The following is a 23,403-nucleotide window of genomic DNA, read 5'->3' on the forward strand; positions in this document are numbered from 1 at the left end:
ACCTTTTTATTATGGTTATATTGTATTTTTGTTGCCCTTTACTGTATCATTTGATTTCTACATTGCATATCATTCCCTTCTTCTCTTCCCTACTCGGCTTACGTTGCTGTTGCCCTTGGCATACCAACAATCCTCCCAGTCCTACTTTCTCTGCCAGTGCTCTCCTCAAACACACTGTTCCATTTTACCTAGAGGCTACTCTATATCTTGTCATCTTCAGCTTCTACACTAAGGCTTAACAACTCACTGATTTTGAGCACGAGCACTTGCACCTAAGCAGATCTTAGCTAACGAGCATTAGTTTCAGCATGATTAGGAGTGAGGTGAACACATGCACATCAACAACAGGGAAGAACTGCCAACTGTGAAATAGGGGAGGGTCGGTTTTGACACTGTTGCCACCTAACAGCAGCAACATCAAATCGGCATTATGTCATGCTAACAATGTCTTCACACTTCAATCTGCACTCCAAGGAATTTAATCATTTTACAAAACAACTGGCTTGTAAAATGTTTGGTGTATCGTAAGACACTGAATAATTCCAGCAAGTTCAGTTTACAAAGGCATGTCTTTTCACATCAAAGAATATGGAAATACAAAATGTGAAGGACCTAAGTGTGACAAAGAGGTTTAAAACCTTAAAAGAAAATACTCTGAAGGGGAAGAAGAATAGGAAGAAACTCTAGTGAGTGTGCTGTTGGAATGAAGGGCAAAACTGCTCTACTTGTAGCAAAGTTCTTGTGCCCTTTCAAGGATGGTGATTTAATAGAAGAATACTTGGTAGCTGCAGCTGAACATTTATGTCCACTTCAGGTACAGCAGTTTCATGTGATACCATTATCAAATGTGATAATCATGCATCTCACACAGGTTATGGCACACAGCATACAGAGCCAGCTTGCAAAACCTTTATGATGAGTTTGTTGCATATTCTTTAGCACTTTATGAAAGCGTGGATATCGTAGATGCACAGCTGGAAGTGACACTCTTAGCAACATTGAAGAAAGTTCAAAAAATGTAGGTCTGTTTTGGAATTTATTAGATTATATGTAGACAGATGGTCCACCAGTAATGTTGGGAAAAAAAGAAAGAAAAAAAAAGCTGACTGTAAAAATGAAAAAGCTTACAGTACCCTATTCACATTGGTCTGCAGCTTGAAGTAATTGGTCTGTAATGCAACGGGGAATATAAAAACACCAAGCATTTTCTTCAAGATCAATTTCCTCTATTACACAGGTCTCCAAATGCTTGTGGTACATGTTTGCTATGTATCCCAGTACTATACCAAATTATCTTCCCCTCACCAATTTTCTACAATTCATTGGAGTGTAGAATAACTTGCTGGCATTAAATTAAAACAGAGCACATTGGATTTATTAGGAGACACACTGAGGTTTAAATGTTTTAAGAAATGCAAACTCTATTGAGGACGTTTGTGTAGTCAATTTATATAAGTGGTGACTGTGTAATTCAATTCAAAAATAAGGACAAGGTGCAATTTCAACAGCCATATATTTAGTAACACAAAGCGTGAGTCCTTGGTTTTATTGAAGTGCTGTTACACAACACAGGACTCTAAAATTTGTGGGCCGACACAGGTGAATGGTACTACCATTTGGAATAACTTCATTTTTACTCGATACAGATACAAACTAAGATAACAGCTTGTAACCATTTTATATAAACACCACCATCAAACTAAAACTAGTACACCTGCATTTCTACATCAGTCAACAAAAGTTCAAATTTATTATGGTAAGTGAGAAAGTGCATCTGGTCAAGTAATTTTTGGTATCAAAGTATCTGTTCCTGCACAATTAGTCAGTGGACTCAACTTCAAATGGATGTTACACAACATCAAAGAAAATATAGTAAATCTAGAGTGCATGAATAGCATACCACAAAATTTTCAGAATAAGAAGTCCTGTACAATAAGTTATTCATGCAGTACACTTCATTTATCTTGTGCTATAGTTTCTCAGTTTTATTCTTGAGATGACAAACTCAGTATTTATTAACTCGCACTGAACAGCCAGCCAGTATCAATTTTAAAGCATTACACATCTTTCACTATCTTACAAACCACTAATTCCAATATGGTTATTCTGAAGCATTAATGCATGCAATCACAAAGTCTAGAAATTGACAGGTAACTATTTGAAACAAGTTGAACAAATTGTTCTAACATTGCTCTCACCTTTGCTTGGTACTGAATAGCAGCAGCATAGAGTGATGCAGCATTTTCTACTGTTATTCCATGTTCTATTATCTGCTCACATAATCTTTTCAACTGTGCTTCACAATATTCTGTTGCAAGTACCAACAACTCTGTTAACAAAAAAATTACAGCAAATTTCTACTTTTATGTAATTGATTCTGAATAACAAATTGTACGTACTAGATGTGAACATTGGTGTTCTAGTAAAGCACCACAGAGATAATAATATATAATAAAATATATACTAAAATATAATAGAGGGAAACATTCCACGTGGGAAAAATATATCTAAAAACAAAGATGATGTTACTTTCCAAACGAAAGTGCTGGCACGTCGATACACACACAAACAAACTCAAACATACACAAAAAATTCTAGCTTTCGCAATCAACGGTTGCTTCGTCAGGAAAGAGGGAAGGAGAGGGAACCAACCTATCCGAACTCCGGAGATGGGAACTTGCTCTTCAATATATCCTCTCTTCCCGGTTTCCAGCAGGCCTCAATCTCCGCTAATTTCAAGTTGCCGCCACTCATACCTCACGTGTCGTTCAACAACATCTTTGCCTCTGCACTTCCGCCTCGACTAACATCTCTGCCCAAACTCTTTGCCTTTGAATATGTCTGCTTGTCTTTATATGTGTGGATGGATATGTGTGTGTGTGCGCGCGCGAGTGTATACCCGTCCATTTTTCCCCCTAAGGTAAGTCTTTCCGCTCCCGGGATTGGAATGACTCCTTACCCTCTCCCTTAAAAACCCACATCCTTTCATCTTTCCCTCTCCTTCCCTCTTTCCTGACGAAGCAACCGCTGGTTGCTAAAGCTAGAATTTTGTGTGTATGTTTGTGTGTATATCGACGTGCCAGCACTTTCGTTTGGTAAGTCACATCATCTTTGTTTTTAGATATAATATATACTAAAACGTAGATAATCTTGAGATATCTGTTCTCTTTTTCAACTTAGAATGATTGAGACATTGGGCAATAATCACCCACAACAATGACTGTACAAATTTCAACGAAATTTACTTCCTAACTTATTAAGTCCTCTATGAAGTTCTTTTCATATACCTAAAGATGTGTTCCCTCAAATTCCCTTCTGGCCTATGTACTTGCGCCTCGATTGACATCTCTGCCCAAACTCTTTGTCTTTGCAAATGTCTGCTTGTGTTTGTGTATGTGTGGATGGATATGTGTGTGTGTGTGTGTGTGTGTGTGTGTGTGTGTGTGTGTGTGTGTGTGTGTGTGTGTGTGTGTGTGTGTGTGTGCGCGCGCGAGCGCGCGCGAGTGTATACCTGTCCTTTTTTCCCCCTAAGGTAAGTCTTTCCGCTCCCGGGATTGGAATGACTCCTTACCCTCTCCCTTAAAAACCCACATCCTTTCGTCTTTCCCTCTTCTTCCCTCTTTCCTGATGAAGCAACCGTTGGTTGCGAAAGCTTGAATTTTGTGTGTATGTTTGTGTGTTTATCAACCTGCCAGCACTTTCGTTTGGTAAGTCACATCATCTTTGTTTTTAGATATATAAGTAAATAAACAATAAGATAATGAGACAGAACTGCTGACTAGTATTTACCTTCAGGCAGTGAAATCTCGGAACTGTCAATAGGCACATATGAAGATATGTGCAGTATGCTAGCTTTTAAAACTAAAACTTCCTTCCTTGGAAAGAAGATAGGAAAGAACCACCATTTGTAAAAGTGAAGATTTTGTTGTGCACTTTTATATGTGATTATCATACATATGCCTACTTCACCTACTGAAGGTAAGTTCCTGGCCAGTAATTCTGTCTCAATTTTATAGTTTTCTCAAGTGAATTTTCCTTCTGATAATATTATTATGTTATATTATCATCCAAAATTCACGCATAGTGAAGTAGCATTTTTATATCAGCACACTTCACAATGGCGTCCACAATGACTAAGTCAATGCAGTGGACATACCTTTCCTTCAAAGTTCTTACAGATTTTAATGTACATGACATTCCAAATGAATTCTTCAGATAATACCAAAGACAAATTCTATAAATGGTCTTTAAGTTGCAAGCACATAATTCTGTTCAATATGAATCATCCTCAAGGAATGAAAAATAAATAATCCAGGTGAATCTGGATTCATTCTGAGGTTTTCTGTTGCAAACTCCATTTAATGAGTGATTTCAATAGTGATTTATGAGTGTTCAGCTAGCTGGGGACACCGATGATCTTTAAGAAGAAATATGATGTAGCCTAACACTCTAGATAATTTTATCTTCAGTGACATATCACGAGGAACCCTGAGGCTACGTAGAGATTGAAAGACTTCTACTTTTGTCATTAGGTTGGACCCAACAATACAGTGTGTCAACATTTAATACTGCAGTTTAAAACTAAATGCACATTAATACTCTGAAAATAATTGCGAAGATCCTGGCAGAGGGTTCTTCCTATTCAACAGAGTTTTTTCTCATTCCATTTATGAATGGAGTACAGGAACAATGATTTCTTACATACTTCTGTGCTTGCTGTAATTAGTCTAATCCCATGTTCATGGTCCCTACTTGAGCAGTACATAGGGGACTGTGCAGTTTCCTAAATTCTTCACTTCATACTGGTTCTTGAAACTCTGTAATTTAAATTCCACTGGATGGTTGTCATCTACTTGAGGCATATGCCAGTTCAGGTTCTTCAGTATTTCCACAATACTTTCCCATGAGTTATACAAAGATGAGTACATGAATAATCCACATGTGTTTATGTTTCATATCCCTTGTCAGTACTACTTAGTATGACTCTAGCACACTCTAGCAGTATCCTAGGATGGGTCACAAGTTTTGTAAGCAGTTTCCTTTGTAGGTTAACGGTGTTTCCCCTTTATTCTACTTATGAATCTAGTCTGCCTCCTGTTTTACTTATGACTAAATTAATGTGACCATTCCATTTTGTATCCTCCAGAAATTGGTAAACTCTTATTTTTTGAGTAGACAGATTCCATTCATGACTCACTGATATTCTTTCCACAGGACACTACATTTTTGCCTTTTGTGGTTACATTTCTGAATATCTAAAGCAAGTTGTTAACCTTTGCACCACCTTGAAATCTTATTTGATTGAACATATGTCCAGTTTTTTTTTTCAGTTGATATTTCATTATAGATAACTATATCGTATGTAAAATGTCTGATGTTACTATTAATAAACAACATGAACAGGAAATGAAGAAACTGTGCTGTGGTATGGTTAACAGAGATTAATTCAGCTGCATGTTTATATGGAATTTAACATACTCCATCAGTTTTTTCCCCTAACTGGCTTTGAAAGGAAAGACGATTGAAATTTGATCAAGAGGTCACAAAACACAACAAACATAAATCCAGATGGCCAGGTGGGTATTTGATCTCTGTCTCTCCAGAGTTCAAGTTCAATGCCTTAAGCACTGTGTCACCTCAATCATTAACTACCTAAAAGCATCTGTATAAATAATATTATATTCCCACATTATTCATTGTGAACACAAATAAGAAGGATGGTGCAAGTAAATAAACCACCAACGAAGTAAAGGAAGTAACAGTAATTGATAAATCACTGAAAGCAGACGCATTTCGAAACACAGTTTTTGAATTATTGTTGCCCTTGCATAGTGAGAAAGAGAAAAAGCTACATTCTATTAGTGTTGTGACCAGAAACGGAAGGAAGGAAGGAAAATAAGGGTTTAAAATTTTGTTGATTATGAGGTTATTAGAGATGATTTAACACACTGATTGTGGAAGGATGGGGAATGAAATTAGCTGTCTTTTCCCATGGAACAAATCTGGCATCTGCCCTAAGAATTTAGGGAACCTAGAAACAACCTAAATCTGAATAGTCTGATGGGGATTTGAGGCACTAATTTACTGAATACAAGTCCATGTCTTATCACTGGTCTACCTCACTCAGTGTGCTGAGGCCAGAATAATGCGAGTGGTTGTTTTTGACTGATCAAATGCAGTGAACAAAGAGGAAACAAGAGAAAGGGAGAGATGAGGACTGGGGAGAAAGAAGAAAAGTAGATACAAGGACAGACATACAGGGCCAGAAATGGTTGATGTGGACACAGGATGGAGTAGTTCTACACAACAAACAAAGATGAAGGGGTGGGGGTTACATGGGGGGAGACCACTGAGGAAACAGTGTGGAAGGGGGTAGTTGTGGGGTATACATACATGTCATCTGAAAAGTTATGCAACTTCAAGAACTGATATACAACATTCCAATTTTTATTTATGCCCCTTCCCACTCTTCAACATCTAAGAAATATTTGCTACACTGCTTCCACTTTCTTTGTAATTCGATGTGGTCCACCAGGTTTCCTATTCTGTGCTCTCTCTTTATCTCAGAACAGAAAAATTCTTGTTTAATTGGTATATATACTCTTATCACCAGCTTTCTCTACAATTTTTGCCTTATAATACAGTTCCTCGCAGTATGGGGCAAGTTATTTATTGAGGGTATTTCAATTCTGTCTTTGCAACTATAAGAAAATATGTGATTCATTCACCAAATGTGTTTCTCTTTTTTGCAATTACACTTCATCAGTGAGCTGTAATGAGAGAGATTTACCATTCGTCTTATTTTCTATATCAAAAAACAGTTCATTATCAAAAATGGTAATTTTTACTTATTGCATTTCATGCTTGGTTTTTTGCCTGCACGTTTTTGAGTTATTTTTACATTTGGTGCTATTGGTTCTGAACTAATCCCACAATGTTTTGCAGAACTAGGTATTTTTTATGTCAAATACAACACAATGTATCGTTTCTGTGTACCTTTCTGGCTAAGTATGTACCGTGTGTTTTGTGTAGTGTTACCAGCTTTACCACTAGCTTTTCTTCAATATAAACCCGTTCTTTTTTCAACAGCTCATCAGATGTGCATTATTCCATTTAATTATGTTACTACATATTTATTCAATGTGTAAGAGAAGTGAGTGAGTAGTGTTGGAGTTAAAAATCTAAATGGTGGATAAGTGGGGGAGAGGGAAGGCAGAGGATCCCATATCAAATCAGCCAGGTGCCAACCTGACCCTCTTTGATTTTCATCAAATTTGGTGTGTTCATTGCACATGATGAAGGAATGAAAAATATCAAATTACAGAATTTTAACACAAGTAAGACAAGAGTAATGGCCACTCGAATTCCAAAAATGTGCAGAAAATCTGACAAACACTGCTGACAAAAACGACTAATTTCTGTTCTAATCAAGATAGAGCAGTGAACAAAGTAATTTTGGAAAGGCCTTCAAACAAACTTTATGATGATATGCAGTTTTGTCATATTCGAAGAATGTACACCATTAAGGTCAGCAACCTTGAGCTTTGACCTTGAATATCTCAAAACATGGCAAAAATTGACAAAAAATATTTGTTTCTTCCTCTTACGCTATGCACCATTGTAAAAAATCAGGTTGGGATGACAATGGGATTAAGAGATATAAATTAACATGTTCCGAAATATGTTGCATTAATGCAAAATAAATTGTATTCGAACTCCAACAATATGACCCAAAGCACTGAAAAACATGTTTATTGTGAAAAAGGTGGTTTTATAACACAGCACAATAAATTAGTAAAATCAACAGGCCAGCCAAACACATGCTTGGAATGCTCGGTAAATAGGTTCACATTTACAGAAACAAATTTGATAGAAGTATCATCTGGACTTCATATGCCACAGTGCTGAGAAGCAACATATAATACTGTCTGTGCATCTTTTGGTGAAAGGAAATACATTCACCCTTCTGCTGTTCTCACATCAACCTTTGTAAGAATGTCCTTTTTATCTACAGTTAAGATGTCACTTTTCTCAGGGTATGAAACATATGAAGGTGAAGGCCCACGAGGATGTACGGAGCTAATTGAAACCTCATGGTTTCTCCATTAACATTCAAAACACATACAAGCCACCAGTGACCTTTGTACATGCTTGCAACAAACCTTGTGATATCACCGAGCTACCTGTCTTGTTGGGTCCTAGTTAGAGATCCATTTCTGATGTCTGGTGAACTGCAGAAAACTTTTGTTTGGATATTGTAATGGCCAGTAGGAATAACACGATGTAACTTGTGAGTACCAGCAACCGTGTGAATTTTTGCTAACCACTCTTGAAGGAGAGATTCTTCTTCATCATACTCACTATTAGTTGTATAATGACAGTGACACATTGCAATGTTCTTGAAGCACCATTCAAACAACTGTCTGGGTGAGTGTCATTATCATGAGAGTTGCAGATGCACTGCAGACTGGCATGGGCAGCAAGTCTCTTAATGATACCAGCAATACCATCACATGGTCCTTAGCATGTGATGTGGCAAATAAATGTTACTCTGCTGAGACATTGAAATCAGCCTGTTCTGTTGGCAACATTCCTGCAATTCTTATACTGGTCTGCAGCACCATCCTGTGTGTTGTATGTAAATGGGGTCTCATGAAGTTAACCAAGTGACCCTGAATACTCGTGTCATGTTTAAGACATTCTGATATTATAATGAAGGAAATGTGATCCACTGTACAGTTTTCTGGATGTCTATAATAAACAACAAATGGATAAATGGTGGCCTGTGCATTGTTCCAATGAAACCCCTGCCCTCATCCACCAAGACAAATAGGTAATTTTCTGCAAAGTCACATATTACAATGTATTCACCGACACCAAATATCCGTTTCAGTACCTATGTTGAGTACTTATGAAAGAAAGCAAAAAAAGTTTTTTTAATTTGTCTGTAAAGTTTTTCAAGAAGCCTTCCACATATGTCTGGAGAGTTTTCTATCTGTAGATGTCCACAGTTTATATGTTACTTCATCAATTCTAGTTACACCAAACAACTCTTGCAGGTATGGCAGAATGTGTTTGAGGGCAGTTGCCACATGCAAACATATAGCATTTAGGCTGGGCAGGATTGCAAATTATCCAAGCAAGGTAGTGTTTGTAGGTGCTATGTTCACAGTCTGCCTCACATGTCAACTCTTTCAATCTGGAACCTTCAAACATGAGCTTCACATTTTGGTGAATATTGAAAATGCACACACTATGGGTACTGGTTGCACCAGTCAAAACACAGCTCTTGGGTCACAACTGGCAGAATTTTGATAAACCTGTTTTCAATCCTGGGTGTTCATCTTTGAATGCCCGATACAGCGCATGCAGGTTTCCCAACACTACTTGTTTTTGTTTATGAATCCTGGAACCATTTTCCTTGACAGAAACAAAATCCTTCTTCCCAGGGAAACAGTGGTTTATATTGTCTCTAGAATTCTACGACACCATTCACAATTTGTTCACTTAAGACACATTTAGGTCTCTGATTAGGAGTTGTGAAGATACCACATTCTTTGAGTAATTGTTTTACTTTTCTCATTGGGGACATGCCAAACTATCTAAAGCAATTTGTGGGGCTACAGACGTGTGTGACTCAAGTGAGGAGCTATGCAGGTTTGTGATTTCCACTTGTTTCAATGTAGTTGGGTCAGCCACAGTTTGTCCCTCAGTTAAATTTCTTCTACAATTATCACATATTTTGTAGCCTCTTGTAATGGCACCAATCATATAACCTGCTCACATTTGCACTTTACGTAGATTTATCTTGCATATGTCGCTTCCATCTTCCCTGAATGGATTACAGCAATATATGAGCTTCTCGAACTCCATTGCCAAGGTAGATTTGTATAATTTCAACACACAACATATTTTGCAACAACTATCTGTGTATATGTAGCTGCCACATTGCCATCCAATATTTGATTTTTATTTTTTATTTACACATCAAGTTCCATAGGGCCAAATTGAGGAGCAAATCCCCAAGGTGATGGAACATGTCAGTACATAAAATTACAACATAAAAGTAATAACAGATAAAAATAAATGTTAATGGACCCGAAAAAAGTCAGTCCATAAGTTTAAGTAAACGCAATCAACAATACTATAAGAATCAGCTTAATTTTTCAAGGAACTCCTCAACAGAATAGAAAGAGTGACCCATGATAAAACTCCAGTTTCGATTTTAAAGTGCATGGATTACTGCTAAGATTTTTGATTTCGAGTGGTAGTTATTGAAAATGGATGCAGCAGTATACTGCACACCTTTTTGCACAAGAGTTAAGGAAGTCCGATCCAAATGCAGGTTTGATTTCTGCTGAGTATTAACTGAGTGAAAACTGGTTATTCTTGCAAATAAGCTAATATTGTTAACTAGAAATGACAGTAAGGAATATATATACAGAGAGGCCAATGTCAAAATACCCAGACTCATGAACAGGTGTCAACAAGAGGTTTGTGAACTAACACCACTTATTGCCTGAACCACCCATTCCTGAGCCAAAAATATCCTTTTAGAATGGGAAGAGTTACCTCAAAATATAATACCATATGACATAAGCGAATGAAAATAAGCAAAGTAGACTAATTTTTCATGTCGAATGATCACTCATTTCTGATACCATTCGAATAGTAAAAATGGCAGTATTAAGTCTTTGAACAAGATCCTGAATGTGGGCTTTCCACGACAGCTTACTATCTATCTGAACACCTAGATATTTGAACTGACACCTAGACATCTGAACTGTTCAGTTTCACTAATCATATGTCCATTCTGTGAAATTAAAATGTCAGGTTTTGTTGAATTGTGTGTTATAAACTGTAAAAACTGAGTCTTACTGTGATTTAGCGTTAGTTTATTTTCTATAAGCCATGAACTTAGGTCATGTACTGCACTATTTGAAACCAATCCAATGTTGTGCACAACATCCTTTACTACCTACCAAGCTAGTGTCATCAGCATATAGAAATATTTTAGAGTTACCCGTAATACTGGAGGGTATATCCTTTATATAAATGAGAAACAAGAGTGGCCCCAACACTGATCCCTGGGGGCACCCCCACTTGACAGTACCTGTTTAGCCCATCCAGTACCCCACAGAGAAAAGAGAATGTAGCATTTTCAGTTGTTAAACAACTTCTAAAGCCGAACTGTACATTTGATAGCAAATCGTGTGACACAACATGATCAATTATCCTTACATACATAGCTTTTTCAATAACTTTTGCAAACACTGATGGCATAGAAATAGGTCTAAAATTATCTACATTATCCCTTTCTACCTCTTTATAAAGCGGCTTTACTACTGAGAACTTAAATGGCTCAATAAACTGACCATTCCTATTCCTAAAGGAAAAATTACAAATATGGCTAAATATAGGGCTAACATGTGCAGCACAGTACTTTAATATTCTGCTAGACACTCCATCATAACCATGAGAGTCCTTAGTCTTCAGTGATTTAATTATTGACTCAATCTCCCCCTTATCTGTATCACAGAGGAGTATTTCAGACATCAATTTCGGAAAGGCATTTGCCAAGAAAGTTATACAATTTCCTGTGGAAACTAAATTTTTATTTAATTCACCACCAATGCTCAGAAAATAAAACAATAAACTGGTAGCCAGGATCACAGAAATTCTTTTTATTCCACAATTTTATCCTGTGAACTGGTAATCATGGAATAAAAAAGAATTCTTGCAATCTTGGCTACCACTTTATTGTTTTACAACCATCTAGATCGCTCCAACATGAGCACAACGTGCTCCCTACAAAACAGCTCAGAAAATGATTGTTATTGTTTTACAACCATCTAGATCGCTCTGACATAGAAGGAAACATTCCACATGGGTATATGTCTGCTTGTGTCTGTATATGTGTGGATGGATATGTGTGTGTGTGTGTGTGCGCGCGAGTGTATACCCGTCCTTTTTCCCCCAAGGTAAGTCTTTCCGCTCCCGGGATTGGAATGACTCCTTACCCTCTCCCTTAAAACCTAAATCCTTTCGTCTTTCCCTCTCCTTCCCTCTTTCCTGACGAGGCAACCGTTGGTTGCGAAAGCTAGAATTTTGTGTGTACGTTTGTGTGTCTATCGACATGCCAGCGCTTTCGTTTGGTAAGCCACATCATCTTTGTTATTTTAATGTGTGTGTCTATATATATATATATATATATAGAGAGAGAGAGAGAGAGAGAGAGAGAGAGAGAGAGAGAGAGAGAGAGAGAGAGTAGAAGATGAGCTTTTCTCTCCGCCCCGAGTTTCGACCACTGCATTTTCATACATTATCCAATGAAGTAAATAGAAATTTCGTATTGTTCATCTTCGAATGTAGTAGCCTTTCAAATATTCGTAGCAACAAAGATAAATTTCTTTACACAAAAATACCAACAATGCACAAGGCTTCAGGATTGTTGCACGAGCTGATACACTGGGGCTCATTAAGATTTCACTTAGCAGCTCCTATTGCTTCATGGAATTTTGTGAAGTGCTTGTTGGTGTTAGTGAACCATAATGAAGTGCTTTAATTAGTGCCAAATTCAAGATGGGAGTTATTTCTTTTGCGGAACAAAGTTCTAATCGTGCTGCAGGTCTGCAATATGGGATTGATGAGAGCAACATCAGGTGATGACTGCAGAGAGACAAACTATTAGAATGTTCAAGTAGCAGGAAAGCATTTAGTGGGCCAAAGTGTGGCTGATATCATGCACTAGAAGTGATTTTAAATGAATTTGTTAAAGATCAGCTTCAGAAATTCCTGCCTGTTAATGCCAAAGATTTAAAAATTGAGGCACATGAACTTACTAGAGAGCAAAAAATCAAAAATTTTAAGGCTACTCGCAGCTGGATTGATCTGTTTATGATGCGTTGGGGTTTTTCACTTCAGAGGCGAGCTTCAGTTGCACAGAAGCTGCCGAAAACTTATGAGGAAAACTTGTGGAACTTCAGCGCTTCATAATCATGCGGCGCACAGAAAAGCAATACCTTCTTGGTCAGATAGGAAATGCTGACCAAACTCCCATATATTTTGACATGCCATCAAATTATAAGGCTGACGCCAAAGGAAAGAAAGACATAAGTGGCCTTACATCAGAGGATGAAAAACAGCAGATGTCCGTCATGCTTGCTTGCACAGCAGACTGACATAAATTACCCCCATTCATAGTTTTCAAGCAAAAGACTTTACTGAAATCAGAAGTGTTTCCAAAAACTGTAATTGTACACGCAAACGAAACTGGTTGGTTTTCGGACATGGTGCTTGAATGGATTAGGCGCGTGTGGAATCTTCATCCTGACGCAATGCTTGGTTTATGCAGTCTGTTGGTATAAGATGCGTTCACAGACCATACAACACCTGCAGTAAAATGAAAATTAGAGGAAAGCAAAATGGACTTGGCAGTAATTCCAGGTGGGATGACATCAATTCTGCAACCACTTGGCGTCTGTTTGAATAAGCCATTTAAGGACAAGCTTAAATGCATGTACACAAACTGGCTTCTGAAAACCGGCAGACAACTGACACCAACAAGATGCGTAAAACGTGCAAGTTTGCCACAAGTGTGCCAATGGATTTATGATGCATGGAAATGTGTTCCAAATCAGACTGTGCAACAAGCATTTAAAACATGTTCAATATCCAATGCACTAGATGGTACGGAGGACGATGCTCTGTAAGAAGAAATGAGGAACAAAGAATCGAGTGATAGTGATTCAGAGTCTTGACTGGTATTTTAAACATTTCGTATAAGATGTATTACAAACCTAATAAAATTTTGTTTTAAATTTCAGCATTTAATTTCTAAGTTATTTTCATTCTTATTTTATAAGTGTTGCTACTCTGCATTGCACAGGATAGAAAAGTGTGGAGAGCTGCATCAAACTAGTCTACGGACTGAAGACAACAACAACAACAACACACACTGCACTTGAAGTCGTCGCTAAAAATCCACTACAACAATCCGACTGGCAAGACTGATTGGGATGTATGTCAATATGGCCAACTCTACATTCTAAATTTTTTCCTACCTGTGACAAGAGATGGCTGCTAATAGGAACTTTTATGAATCGTGAATCACATGCAATGCAGTATTCTCTTGACCATAAGAATAATACGAATGTAAGCATTATGCCACGTATTCTCTCGTGTTTGCTGCTATCTCATTTAAATTCTGTCTGCCTAATAAACTATGAAACTAGAGTGAGACAACAGCAAACGCAGAAGAATATACATATCATGTCATGTTTATAATCATATTATTCTTATGTTTAATAGTGATACAGTCAGAAATGAAGCATGGCAACTGATTAGATTTTTAAATCTAAGATGACTAATTTCTGTGCAGAATGTAACTACATTACAAAGAGGTGTCTGCAAAGATTTACAAACTGAGAAGAATTTTCGCTAAACTCTCAATCACAACTTCTATCATATGCAGTCTATTATTTGGTTCTTGTTGATCATTATCAAAGAAAGCAGCAATGTAAGTAACAATAAATAGCAGTCTCTTGCCATTGTTTCGCTAATGAGACAATTCCTCTCTTTTTTTATTGTAAGCGACGGTAGCACGGAGAAAAGCAAGCCATGCCACGAGCGGCGACAGGTTGTAAACACTCATTATCAGAATGTGAAAAACAATGCATGACAGTACAATAACGCATTTTCAGCTTAGAGTGACATAAGCACCTATAACAAAGAGAACGGCACTTATCAGATCAAAGCAAAATAAGCAATCGATTCAAACCAGATGAAGGATGAAGCACGTGAAAAAGGAAGGGTACCCGTATAAATATGGGCGGAGTGCCTGACGCATAGCAACGGCTACCTGGTAAAGCTTAACTGCTAAGCTTACGACTCAAACCAAACTACTGTAGCTGTATCTTCATCCATTTGACCTAAATTGCGTGTCATGTTACAATGGACCAACTTTGTTATGATTTGGAGGCGCGATCTAAAAATAAAGTGCCTGGCAGAGGGTTCAATGAACCACCTTCAAGCTGTCCAAATTTCATGAGAAGATCTTATCGCAACGAAAAACGCCTTTGTTTTAATGACTGCCACTCCAATTCACGTTATCATGTCTGTGGGACTACCCCCCTACTTAGCGATAATACAAAATGAGCTGCCCATCTTTGTACTTTTTCATTGTCATCCATCAGCCCCATCAGATGCGGATCCCACACCGCAAAGCAATACTCCAGAATAGGGCGGACAAGCATGGTGTAAGCAATCTCTTTAGTAGACCTGTTGCACCTTCTAAGTGTTCTGCCAGTGAATCGCAGTCTTTGGTTGGCTCTACCCACAACATTATCTGTGTGATCGTTCCAATTTAGGGTATTTGTAATTGTAATCCCAAAGTATTTAGTTGAATTTACAGCCTTCAGATTTGTGCGAATTATCATATCATCGAAATTTAGCGGATTTCTTTTAGCACTCCATGTGCATAACTTCAGACTTTTCTTTATTCAGGGTCAATTGCCACCTTTTGCACCATACCGATATCTTATCTAAATCATTTTGCAATTCGTTTTGGTCATCTGATGACTTTACAAGATGGTAAATGAAAGCATCATCTGCAAACAATCTAAGACGGCTACTGAGATTGTCTCCTATGTCATTAATATAGACCAAGAACAATAGAGGGCCTATAACACTTCCTTGGGGAATGCCGGATATTATTTCTGTTTTACTCGATGACTTTCCATCTATTACTACAAACTGTGATCTTTCTGACAGGAAATCATGAATACAGTAATACAACTGAGGCGATATTCCATAGGCACACAGTTTGGTTAGAAGATGCTTGTGAGGAATGGTGTCGAAAGCCTTCTGGAAATCTAAAAATATGGAATCAATTTGAGATTCCCTGTCAATAGCACTCTTTACTTCACGAGAGTAGGTTGTGTTTCGCAAGAACAATATTTTCTGAATCCGTGCTGACGTGTCAGTAACTTGTTTTCTTTGAGGTACTTCATAATGTTTGAATACAGTATATGTTCCAAAACCCTACTGAAAACTGATGCTAGTTATATGGGCCTGTAATTCAACAGATTACTCCTACTTCCCTTTTTGGGTATTGGTGTGGCTTGAGCAGTTTTCCAGTCTTTAGGTACAGATCTTTCCATGCACAAGCGGTTGCATATAACTGCTAAATATGGAGCTATTTTATCAGCATACTCTAAGAGGAACCTGACTGGTATACAATCTTGACAGGAAGCCTTGTTTTTTATTAAGTGATTTAAACTGCTTTGTGACACCGAGGATATCTATTTCTATGTTTCTCATCTTGGCTGTTGTTCTTGATTCGAATTCAGGAATATTTACTTCATCTTTTATGGTGAAGGAGTTTCAGAAAATCATGTTTAATAATTCTGCTTTAGTGGCACTAGGTAGTAAGTGCATCTTGCCACTGGTGTACTTTGTGTATGACCAGAATCTCTTTGGGTTTTCTGCCAGATTTTGAGAGTGTTTCGTTGTAGAAATTACTGAAAGCATCTCGCATTGAAGTACACACTATACTTCCAACTTCTGCAAAACTTCTGCAAAACTTTGCCAATCTTGGGGATTTTGTGTTCTTTTAAATTTGGCATGCTTTCTTCACTGCTTCTGCAACAGCAATCTGACCCGTTTTGTGTACCATTGGGGATCAGTACCATCACTTATTAATTTATGTGGTATATATCTCTCAATTGCTGTCGATACTATCTCTTTGAAATCATTCCACAACTTTTCTATTCTTACATGATCAGATTGGAAAGAGTGCAGATTGTCTCTTAAAAAGGCATTAAGAGCATTTTTATCAGCTTTTTTACATAGATATACTTTGCATTTCTTTTCGACGGTTGTAGGAGTTACGGTATTCAGCATAGCAGCTACTGCCTTGTTGTTGCTAATCTCTGTATTCGTCACGATGTTCACTATTTGTCCAGGATTATTTGTTGCTAAGAGGTCAAGTATGCTTTCGCAACCATTTACGCTTCGAGTGGGCTCATGAACTAATTGTTCAAAATAATTTTCTGAGAAAGCATTCAGTACAATTTCGGATGACGTTTTATGCCTGCCGCCGGCTTTAAACGTATAATTTTTCCAGCATATCGAGAGTAGATTAAAGTCACCACTGACTATAATTGTATGAGTGGGGTACTTATTTAAAATGAGACAAGTTTTCTTCGAACTGTTCAGCAACTATATCTTCTGAGTCAGGGGGGGGGGGGGGGGCGGGGTAGGTAAAACGATCCAATTAATAGTTTAACCTATCAAGTATAACCTGTACCCATACTATTTCACAGTAACTATCTACTTCAATTTCACTACAAGGCAAACTACTTCTGACAGCAATAAATACTCCACCACCTATTGTATTTAATCTATCCTTTCTGAACACCGTTAGAAAAAATTTCTGTTGAGCTTATTTCCGGCTTTAGCCAGCTTTCTGTACCTGTAACTATTTGAGCTTCAGTATTTTCTATTACGACTTGGAGCTCTGGTTCTTTCCCAAGACAGCTACAACAATTTTAACTACAATACTGATCGTTTCTACAACTACCTTACTGTGTTTTACCTGCCCCCTTTTAGACGGATGCCCTTTCTGTGGTTCCCTGAGGCCCTCTAACCTAAAAAACTGCTCAGTCCCTTCCACACAGCCCCTGCTACCCGTGTAGCCGCTTCCTGTGTGTAGCGGACTCCTGACCTATTAAGTAGAACCCGCAAATCCACCATCTGATGGCGCAAGTAACGGAATCTGCAGCCTACGTGGTCAGAGAACTGCCCGAGCCTCTGATTCAGGCCCTCCACTCGGCTCTGCACTAAAGGACCACAGTCAGTTCTATCGACAATGTTGCAGATCACCATCTGCTCCGCCTTAATCTTGCAGAGAACAAAGATGTGCAGAGGACAAAATTAACAATCTGCTTATGAATAATAAATTTTCATCAGAAATGATGCACAGAAGACCGGTAGAGATTTCAGACGAGTTAAGAAAATTGCATTCACAATGTATGAAATAGTATTGGGCTGAGCGCTTGAAGCAAGTGGTCCTATCTTCAAAGAGAAAGTGAACATGGAATGACTCAAGTGGCCCAATGTGAGCAATTGAGATGATAATAATAATAATAATAATAATAATAATAATAATCATCCATAATTATTGATACATGTTCAATTACCCGAAAGTTCCTAAATGCAATATAACATATACCGTACAGTTAAAAGGAAGTCACGCTTGATCTAGGTCCGCGTCACTTTCCATTTTTGACCAGACATAACGTCTGAGAAAAGATAGAAATAATAATAATAATAATAATAATATAATAATAATAATAGAAAAAATAATATTTGGGGATGTAATAGAAAAAATAAATTTTTAAGATGTAAAATAAATAAATAAATAAATAAAAATAATACATCACTCTTGAAAAAGTTGTCAGAGAATGGAGAAAAGCAGGTGCACCAGCACACAGACTGGGGCCAAAACGTAAGGGCATAGAATTAGACTGTTTAGCACTTGCTGACGACATGGCACTGATTGCCCAAGACATTACCAATGCACAGAAACAGCTAGAATTATTACAAGAGTAGGCAACAAAAATAGGATTACAAATTTTATTTGAAAAAACAAAATTTATGACTGACATCAAAGATGCACCTTCTGACCTCAAAATTGGCAATAACTATATCTCTCGAGTAAAATAATTTAAATATTTAGGTGAATGGATTGCAGAAAATTGTAATGAAAAGAAATCTGTCAGATCAAGGGCCCAGCAAATGGAGAAGGCGTTTCAGTTAACAAAACACATTTACAACAAAAAGAGTCTCTCGTGTAACTGCAAAATATGACACTACACAACAGTAATTAAACCCGAAGCTCTCTACAAATCTGAGACACTAAACCTTCAGCACAGAACACTAAAAGGGGAATTAGAAGTGAAAGAACGTAAAATAATGAGGAAAATCCTCGGACCAAGAGCTAAAAATGGTGTGCACTATCCAAAACCCAACGCAGAAATATATAAAAATATCTCCAAAATAACAGACACAATGCACATGATTAGAATCCACTTCATGGGGCAATTAGAAAGAATGGACCCAAACAGGTTAACACACAAAATCCATACATTTTTAAAGAACAAAACTACAAGACTGAACTGGTACGAACAGATGGAAAAAGACCTGAGAGAATTAGGGTCTCCAAATCTACATGACATAAATGAAATCAGAAAAATCACACACACACTGGGTTTTGAGTAAGAAGAGAGAAAAACTAACCGACATACTTGGTCTACACAACGAAAGCTAGCCCATTTGTTGCTTATGAAGGAATAATGGGCAAAAAGGAAGGCCAACAAATGTTGATTACGCGTAGTCCTAAGTGATCCATCCAAGAAGAAGAAGAAGAAGAAATCATCGTTTACTGGCACAGGCACATGGATGACATAATATGCATGGTAGATGAATGTCAAAGCAAAACACAATAATTACACTACGATGAACATAAAGTTTACAATAGAAGAGGAACAAGAAAACACACTCGTCTTTCTATACATAACCATAAGAAAAGATAGTCACAACCACAGTTTTGATGCATACAGAAAACTCACAACAACAGAAGCAAAATAAATTCAACCACAAACCATGCACAGAATTGCAATCAAGTTGCAATCAGGTACTAAATGGAGTAATAAGATTTCCCTAGACATTTATGATTGCCAAAAATAGTTGACCACTAAAAAAGAAACACTAGTTGATTAACTTAACAGTAAAATGAAGAGACAAATAATCAAAAACCAAATTGCATCAACACATACAAGTAGCATAATTACAGTAAAATGGCTTACGAGGACCTATCAAAGCAAATTCACATACAAAATTCATGATACATTAAAAAACAGGGCACGAACATTGCCTACAAAACAAATAATTCTATCCATAAAATTAAACTGAAATCAAAACCAGACTGATACTGACAATCTGGTCTCCACTAGCTCAACTGCTGGGACTGTGGAACAAAACTACATTGGGATGACTGATAGGACATTTGACAGAAGCTATAAAAAGCACATCAGGGCATGGAAATACAGTACATCCATTCAACACTTGCAGACCACATTAAACAGGAATACCATATACTGTAGCAAGTACTACAGAAAAAGATATGATGATCACAAAAATCAGTAAAGGAAACATACATACATACATACATACATACATACATACATACACACACACAAAGCATCAACACACAATGTTGTTAGTCAATGACCAAATCAATACTTAGAACTAGACACTGTATAAAATAATTAAAAATCACACACACACACACACACACACACACACACACACACACGTTTAGGTTTTCAACTCCATCACTACTCCAGTCCTCTTACACATTAAAAGACCACCTAACAATATAATTTAAAAGAGCAACATGTATCTGACAAATTTCAGAAAAAAAACAACAGTTTTACATCAAAGGAAACTAACGGTAAAGTTGATAACACTACAGAAAATGCACGATATATTTTTAGCCAGAAAGATACAAATAAACAGATCAATTGAGTTCCACACTTCAAATACCTCCGTGAGATCATAGAACCAACAGGGTTGGAAAAGGAAGCACAGAAATTCAGGGGTTCAAACGAGCATATGGGAGAACACGTGAAATCTACAACAAGAAATGTAGGACCATTCATACAAAGATCAAACATTATAATACAGTGATTAAATCTGAAGTTCTGTACGCGAACAAAACCTTGGAACTTAATAGAAAAGGTGATTAGGAGAACATCTTGAAGGAGGAAAGAAAGAGCATGAGGAAAATGCTGGGATCAGATAAAACAGGAGAGGGGTATAGACTCACATTATGCAAAGAAACAGAAGAACTGTCCAACCTTGCTGCAGATATCAAGAAATGAAGGCTGAAATTCTACAGACACATTCATAAACTCCCATCTTCAAGGCTCACTCACAAGATTTTGACACACACTACAAAACTGAAGAACATTCCATGGATAAAAGAACTAAAATATGATTTCGAAAAGTCACAGATAGGAACATCGGACATACTAGACCGGAAACATTAATGTTAGAAGATAAACTGATGGGTAGTAACGCCAGAGAATGAAGTCCCTAAAAGATCAGGGACCAAGTCATCAGAAGAAAGGAAGAAAGCACATAGCGAAAGAATGAAAGCTGTATGGGCTATTACATAGGCGAATCATAAATGTAATGTGTTATCTGACAGAGTCCATATGCAAATAATAATAATAATAATAATAATAATAATAATAATAAACAGTAGTTGTGCTGCACTGTGTTGTGTTAAACATCAGAGAATGCATAGTTCTGCAAAGCAATGTGAGATTAGGCCAGAATTAACAGTACCAAACAAAGAAATAACCCAAACACATGCAAGCAGATGGCATTTGCTAAAGTGAGTGAAAAAATGGGCATGAAATACCATACAGAAAAATCAACATTTTTTGTAATGAACTGTTTTTCGATCTAAAGGTCAAATCTGATTGTAAATATCTTTCATTGCCAAGTTTTAATTCAAGAAAATGTAATGCAGTTGGTGACAAAAACAATAATTTTCTTGTAGCTGTAAAGACATAATTAAAACATTCCCAACAACTGTAAAGTAACTACAGACAATATGACCACACAAATTAGGAATGGAAGATATTTTCATTTCTGCTGCTTGTCAATTCTCAATATTTTCATCATTCTTTGGTTTACTCTTAATCTATATTCTGTATTGACTACACTGTACATCCCACTCAAGAGGTCCTGTAATCCTGCCTCTTTTCTTAGAGGGCGTTGACGTCATCATAATACCTTATCACTGATACCCTTTCACCGTGCACTTCAATCCCATTTTAAAATTTTTCTTTTTTCCTTCCACTGCTACTTGGTATACGTGTTGCCCAGCAGAGGAGAAACACTGTACACTTGGCTTATGTCCTTTTTAATCTGAGCATTTCTCTTTTTGGCCTCCATTCTTATTGCGCCCACTTGGTTGTCGTACATACTGTATACTAGCCTTCTCCCTGCAGCTTCGCCCGCTTATGTGTTTGACACGTATATTGAACACACCTCATGTGTGTCCATCTCTTTGTCTGTCTGTCTGTCTGTCTGTCTGTCCATCTCAATCTTCCACATCTATCTGTCCATTTTCTCCTCCACATCTATCTGTCCATTTTCTCCTCCACACTCTCTCTGTCTTTTCATCTCCTCCTCCCCTCTCTTTGTCCATTTCCTCTATCACCTTCCTCTGATCATTTCTTCCGCCAACTCCCTCCCACCATATCCTCTTCCCTCTCTCTCTTTCAGCTGCCACCTCCCCCTCTTCCTTCTCCACCTGCCCACTTCACTTTCCACCTGCCTCACACATCTCCCTCTCCTCCCTTCTCTCTGTCCATTTGCTCCTCCCCCTCACCCTGTTCATCCTCTCCTCTATCCACCTCCAACCAACCCCAGCTATACTTACCTGCATATGAAGAGCATGAAATACAATTCAGTAAAGTGGGCCAATACTACTTCCACAAGACACCTGTCATGCAGGTAGGGCTACATATCTTGGGTTCAGAAAACCATTTCTTGCCCCCAACATGTAGGCTGCCCTGCAACTCAGGCTGATTTGGCAGGTTGATGCTGTCCCCACATAACATGCAGGTCAGCCTATACACAAGAGATTGGAAAAAAAAAAACGATCTCAATTTTCATTTCCATGCTTCTGTACACTATTCTGGGCAGCAACGTGGATGCATGAGCTGAGCTGATTGTGCGATATTTTCCACATTTATCTGCCCTCACTGTCTTCAGGATTGTGTGAATGATATTCTTCCAAAAGCCAATGGCATGTCTTCAGTTTCATATATTCTAGACACTAATTTCAATAATCATTTTGTTGCTCTTTTGTCCCAATACTTTTAGAGATTCTTCAGGACTTTCATTTATCCCTTCTGCTTTGTTTGATTGCAAATCTTACAAAAGCTGTGTCAAACTCTGACTCTAGTACTGGGTGCCACACTTCCTCCGAACTGACAACCATTTATTCTTCTATCATTGTATCAGACAGTGGTTTACATTGTACTCTTTCCTCCAACCCATTCTCTCTTCCATCTACACCTTTAATGTGGGCAAATTTTGTTTTAATTTATCCAAAATTTATTTTGACTTTTCTATGTGCTGATGTTGGCCATTTGACAAACAATTCTTTTTCAGTTTCATCACATTTTTTCCTACAGCCATTTGGCTTTTGTTTCTTTGCACTTCCTACTGACTTCATTTGTTAGTGATCTGTAGTGCTACAGTTCTTTCTTTTGCTAGACTTTTATTTCCTTCTCTAATCAATTGATTTAATATTTGTTC

The 23,403-nt window shown here is 37.5% G+C and overlaps 1 protein-coding gene across 6 annotated transcripts in view; it reads right to left on the reverse strand.

Annotated features, from left to right (window-relative positions):
* Positions 1 to 23,403, reverse strand: part of LOC124777697 (RCC1 and BTB domain-containing protein 1-like) — a 204,932-nt gene that overhangs the window by 52,542 nt on the left and 128,987 nt on the right. For 4 of the 6 annotated variants that reach the window (XR_007015769.1, XR_007015770.1, XM_047253177.1 and 1 more), the window contains exon 11: positions 2,199 to 2,329. The exons of 1 other annotated variant lie outside the window; for it this stretch is intronic. Coding sequence is in view for 3 of the 5 variants with exons in the window: in XM_047253177.1 (XP_047109133.1) it covers positions 2,199 to 2,329 (131 nt within the window). In the remaining 2 variants the exon portion in view is untranslated. Of the gene's footprint in view, positions 1 to 2,198; positions 2,330 to 7,949; positions 8,673 to 23,403 lie in introns of those variants that run through there. One more of the 6 variants, XM_047253181.1, reaches the window with a different exon arrangement.

Source organism: Schistocerca piceifrons, chromosome 2, assembly GCF_021461385.2.
Source record: "Schistocerca piceifrons isolate TAMUIC-IGC-003096 chromosome 2, iqSchPice1.1, whole genome shotgun sequence".
In the NCBI taxonomy this organism is placed as follows: domain Eukaryota; kingdom Metazoa; phylum Arthropoda; class Insecta; order Orthoptera; family Acrididae; genus Schistocerca; species Schistocerca piceifrons.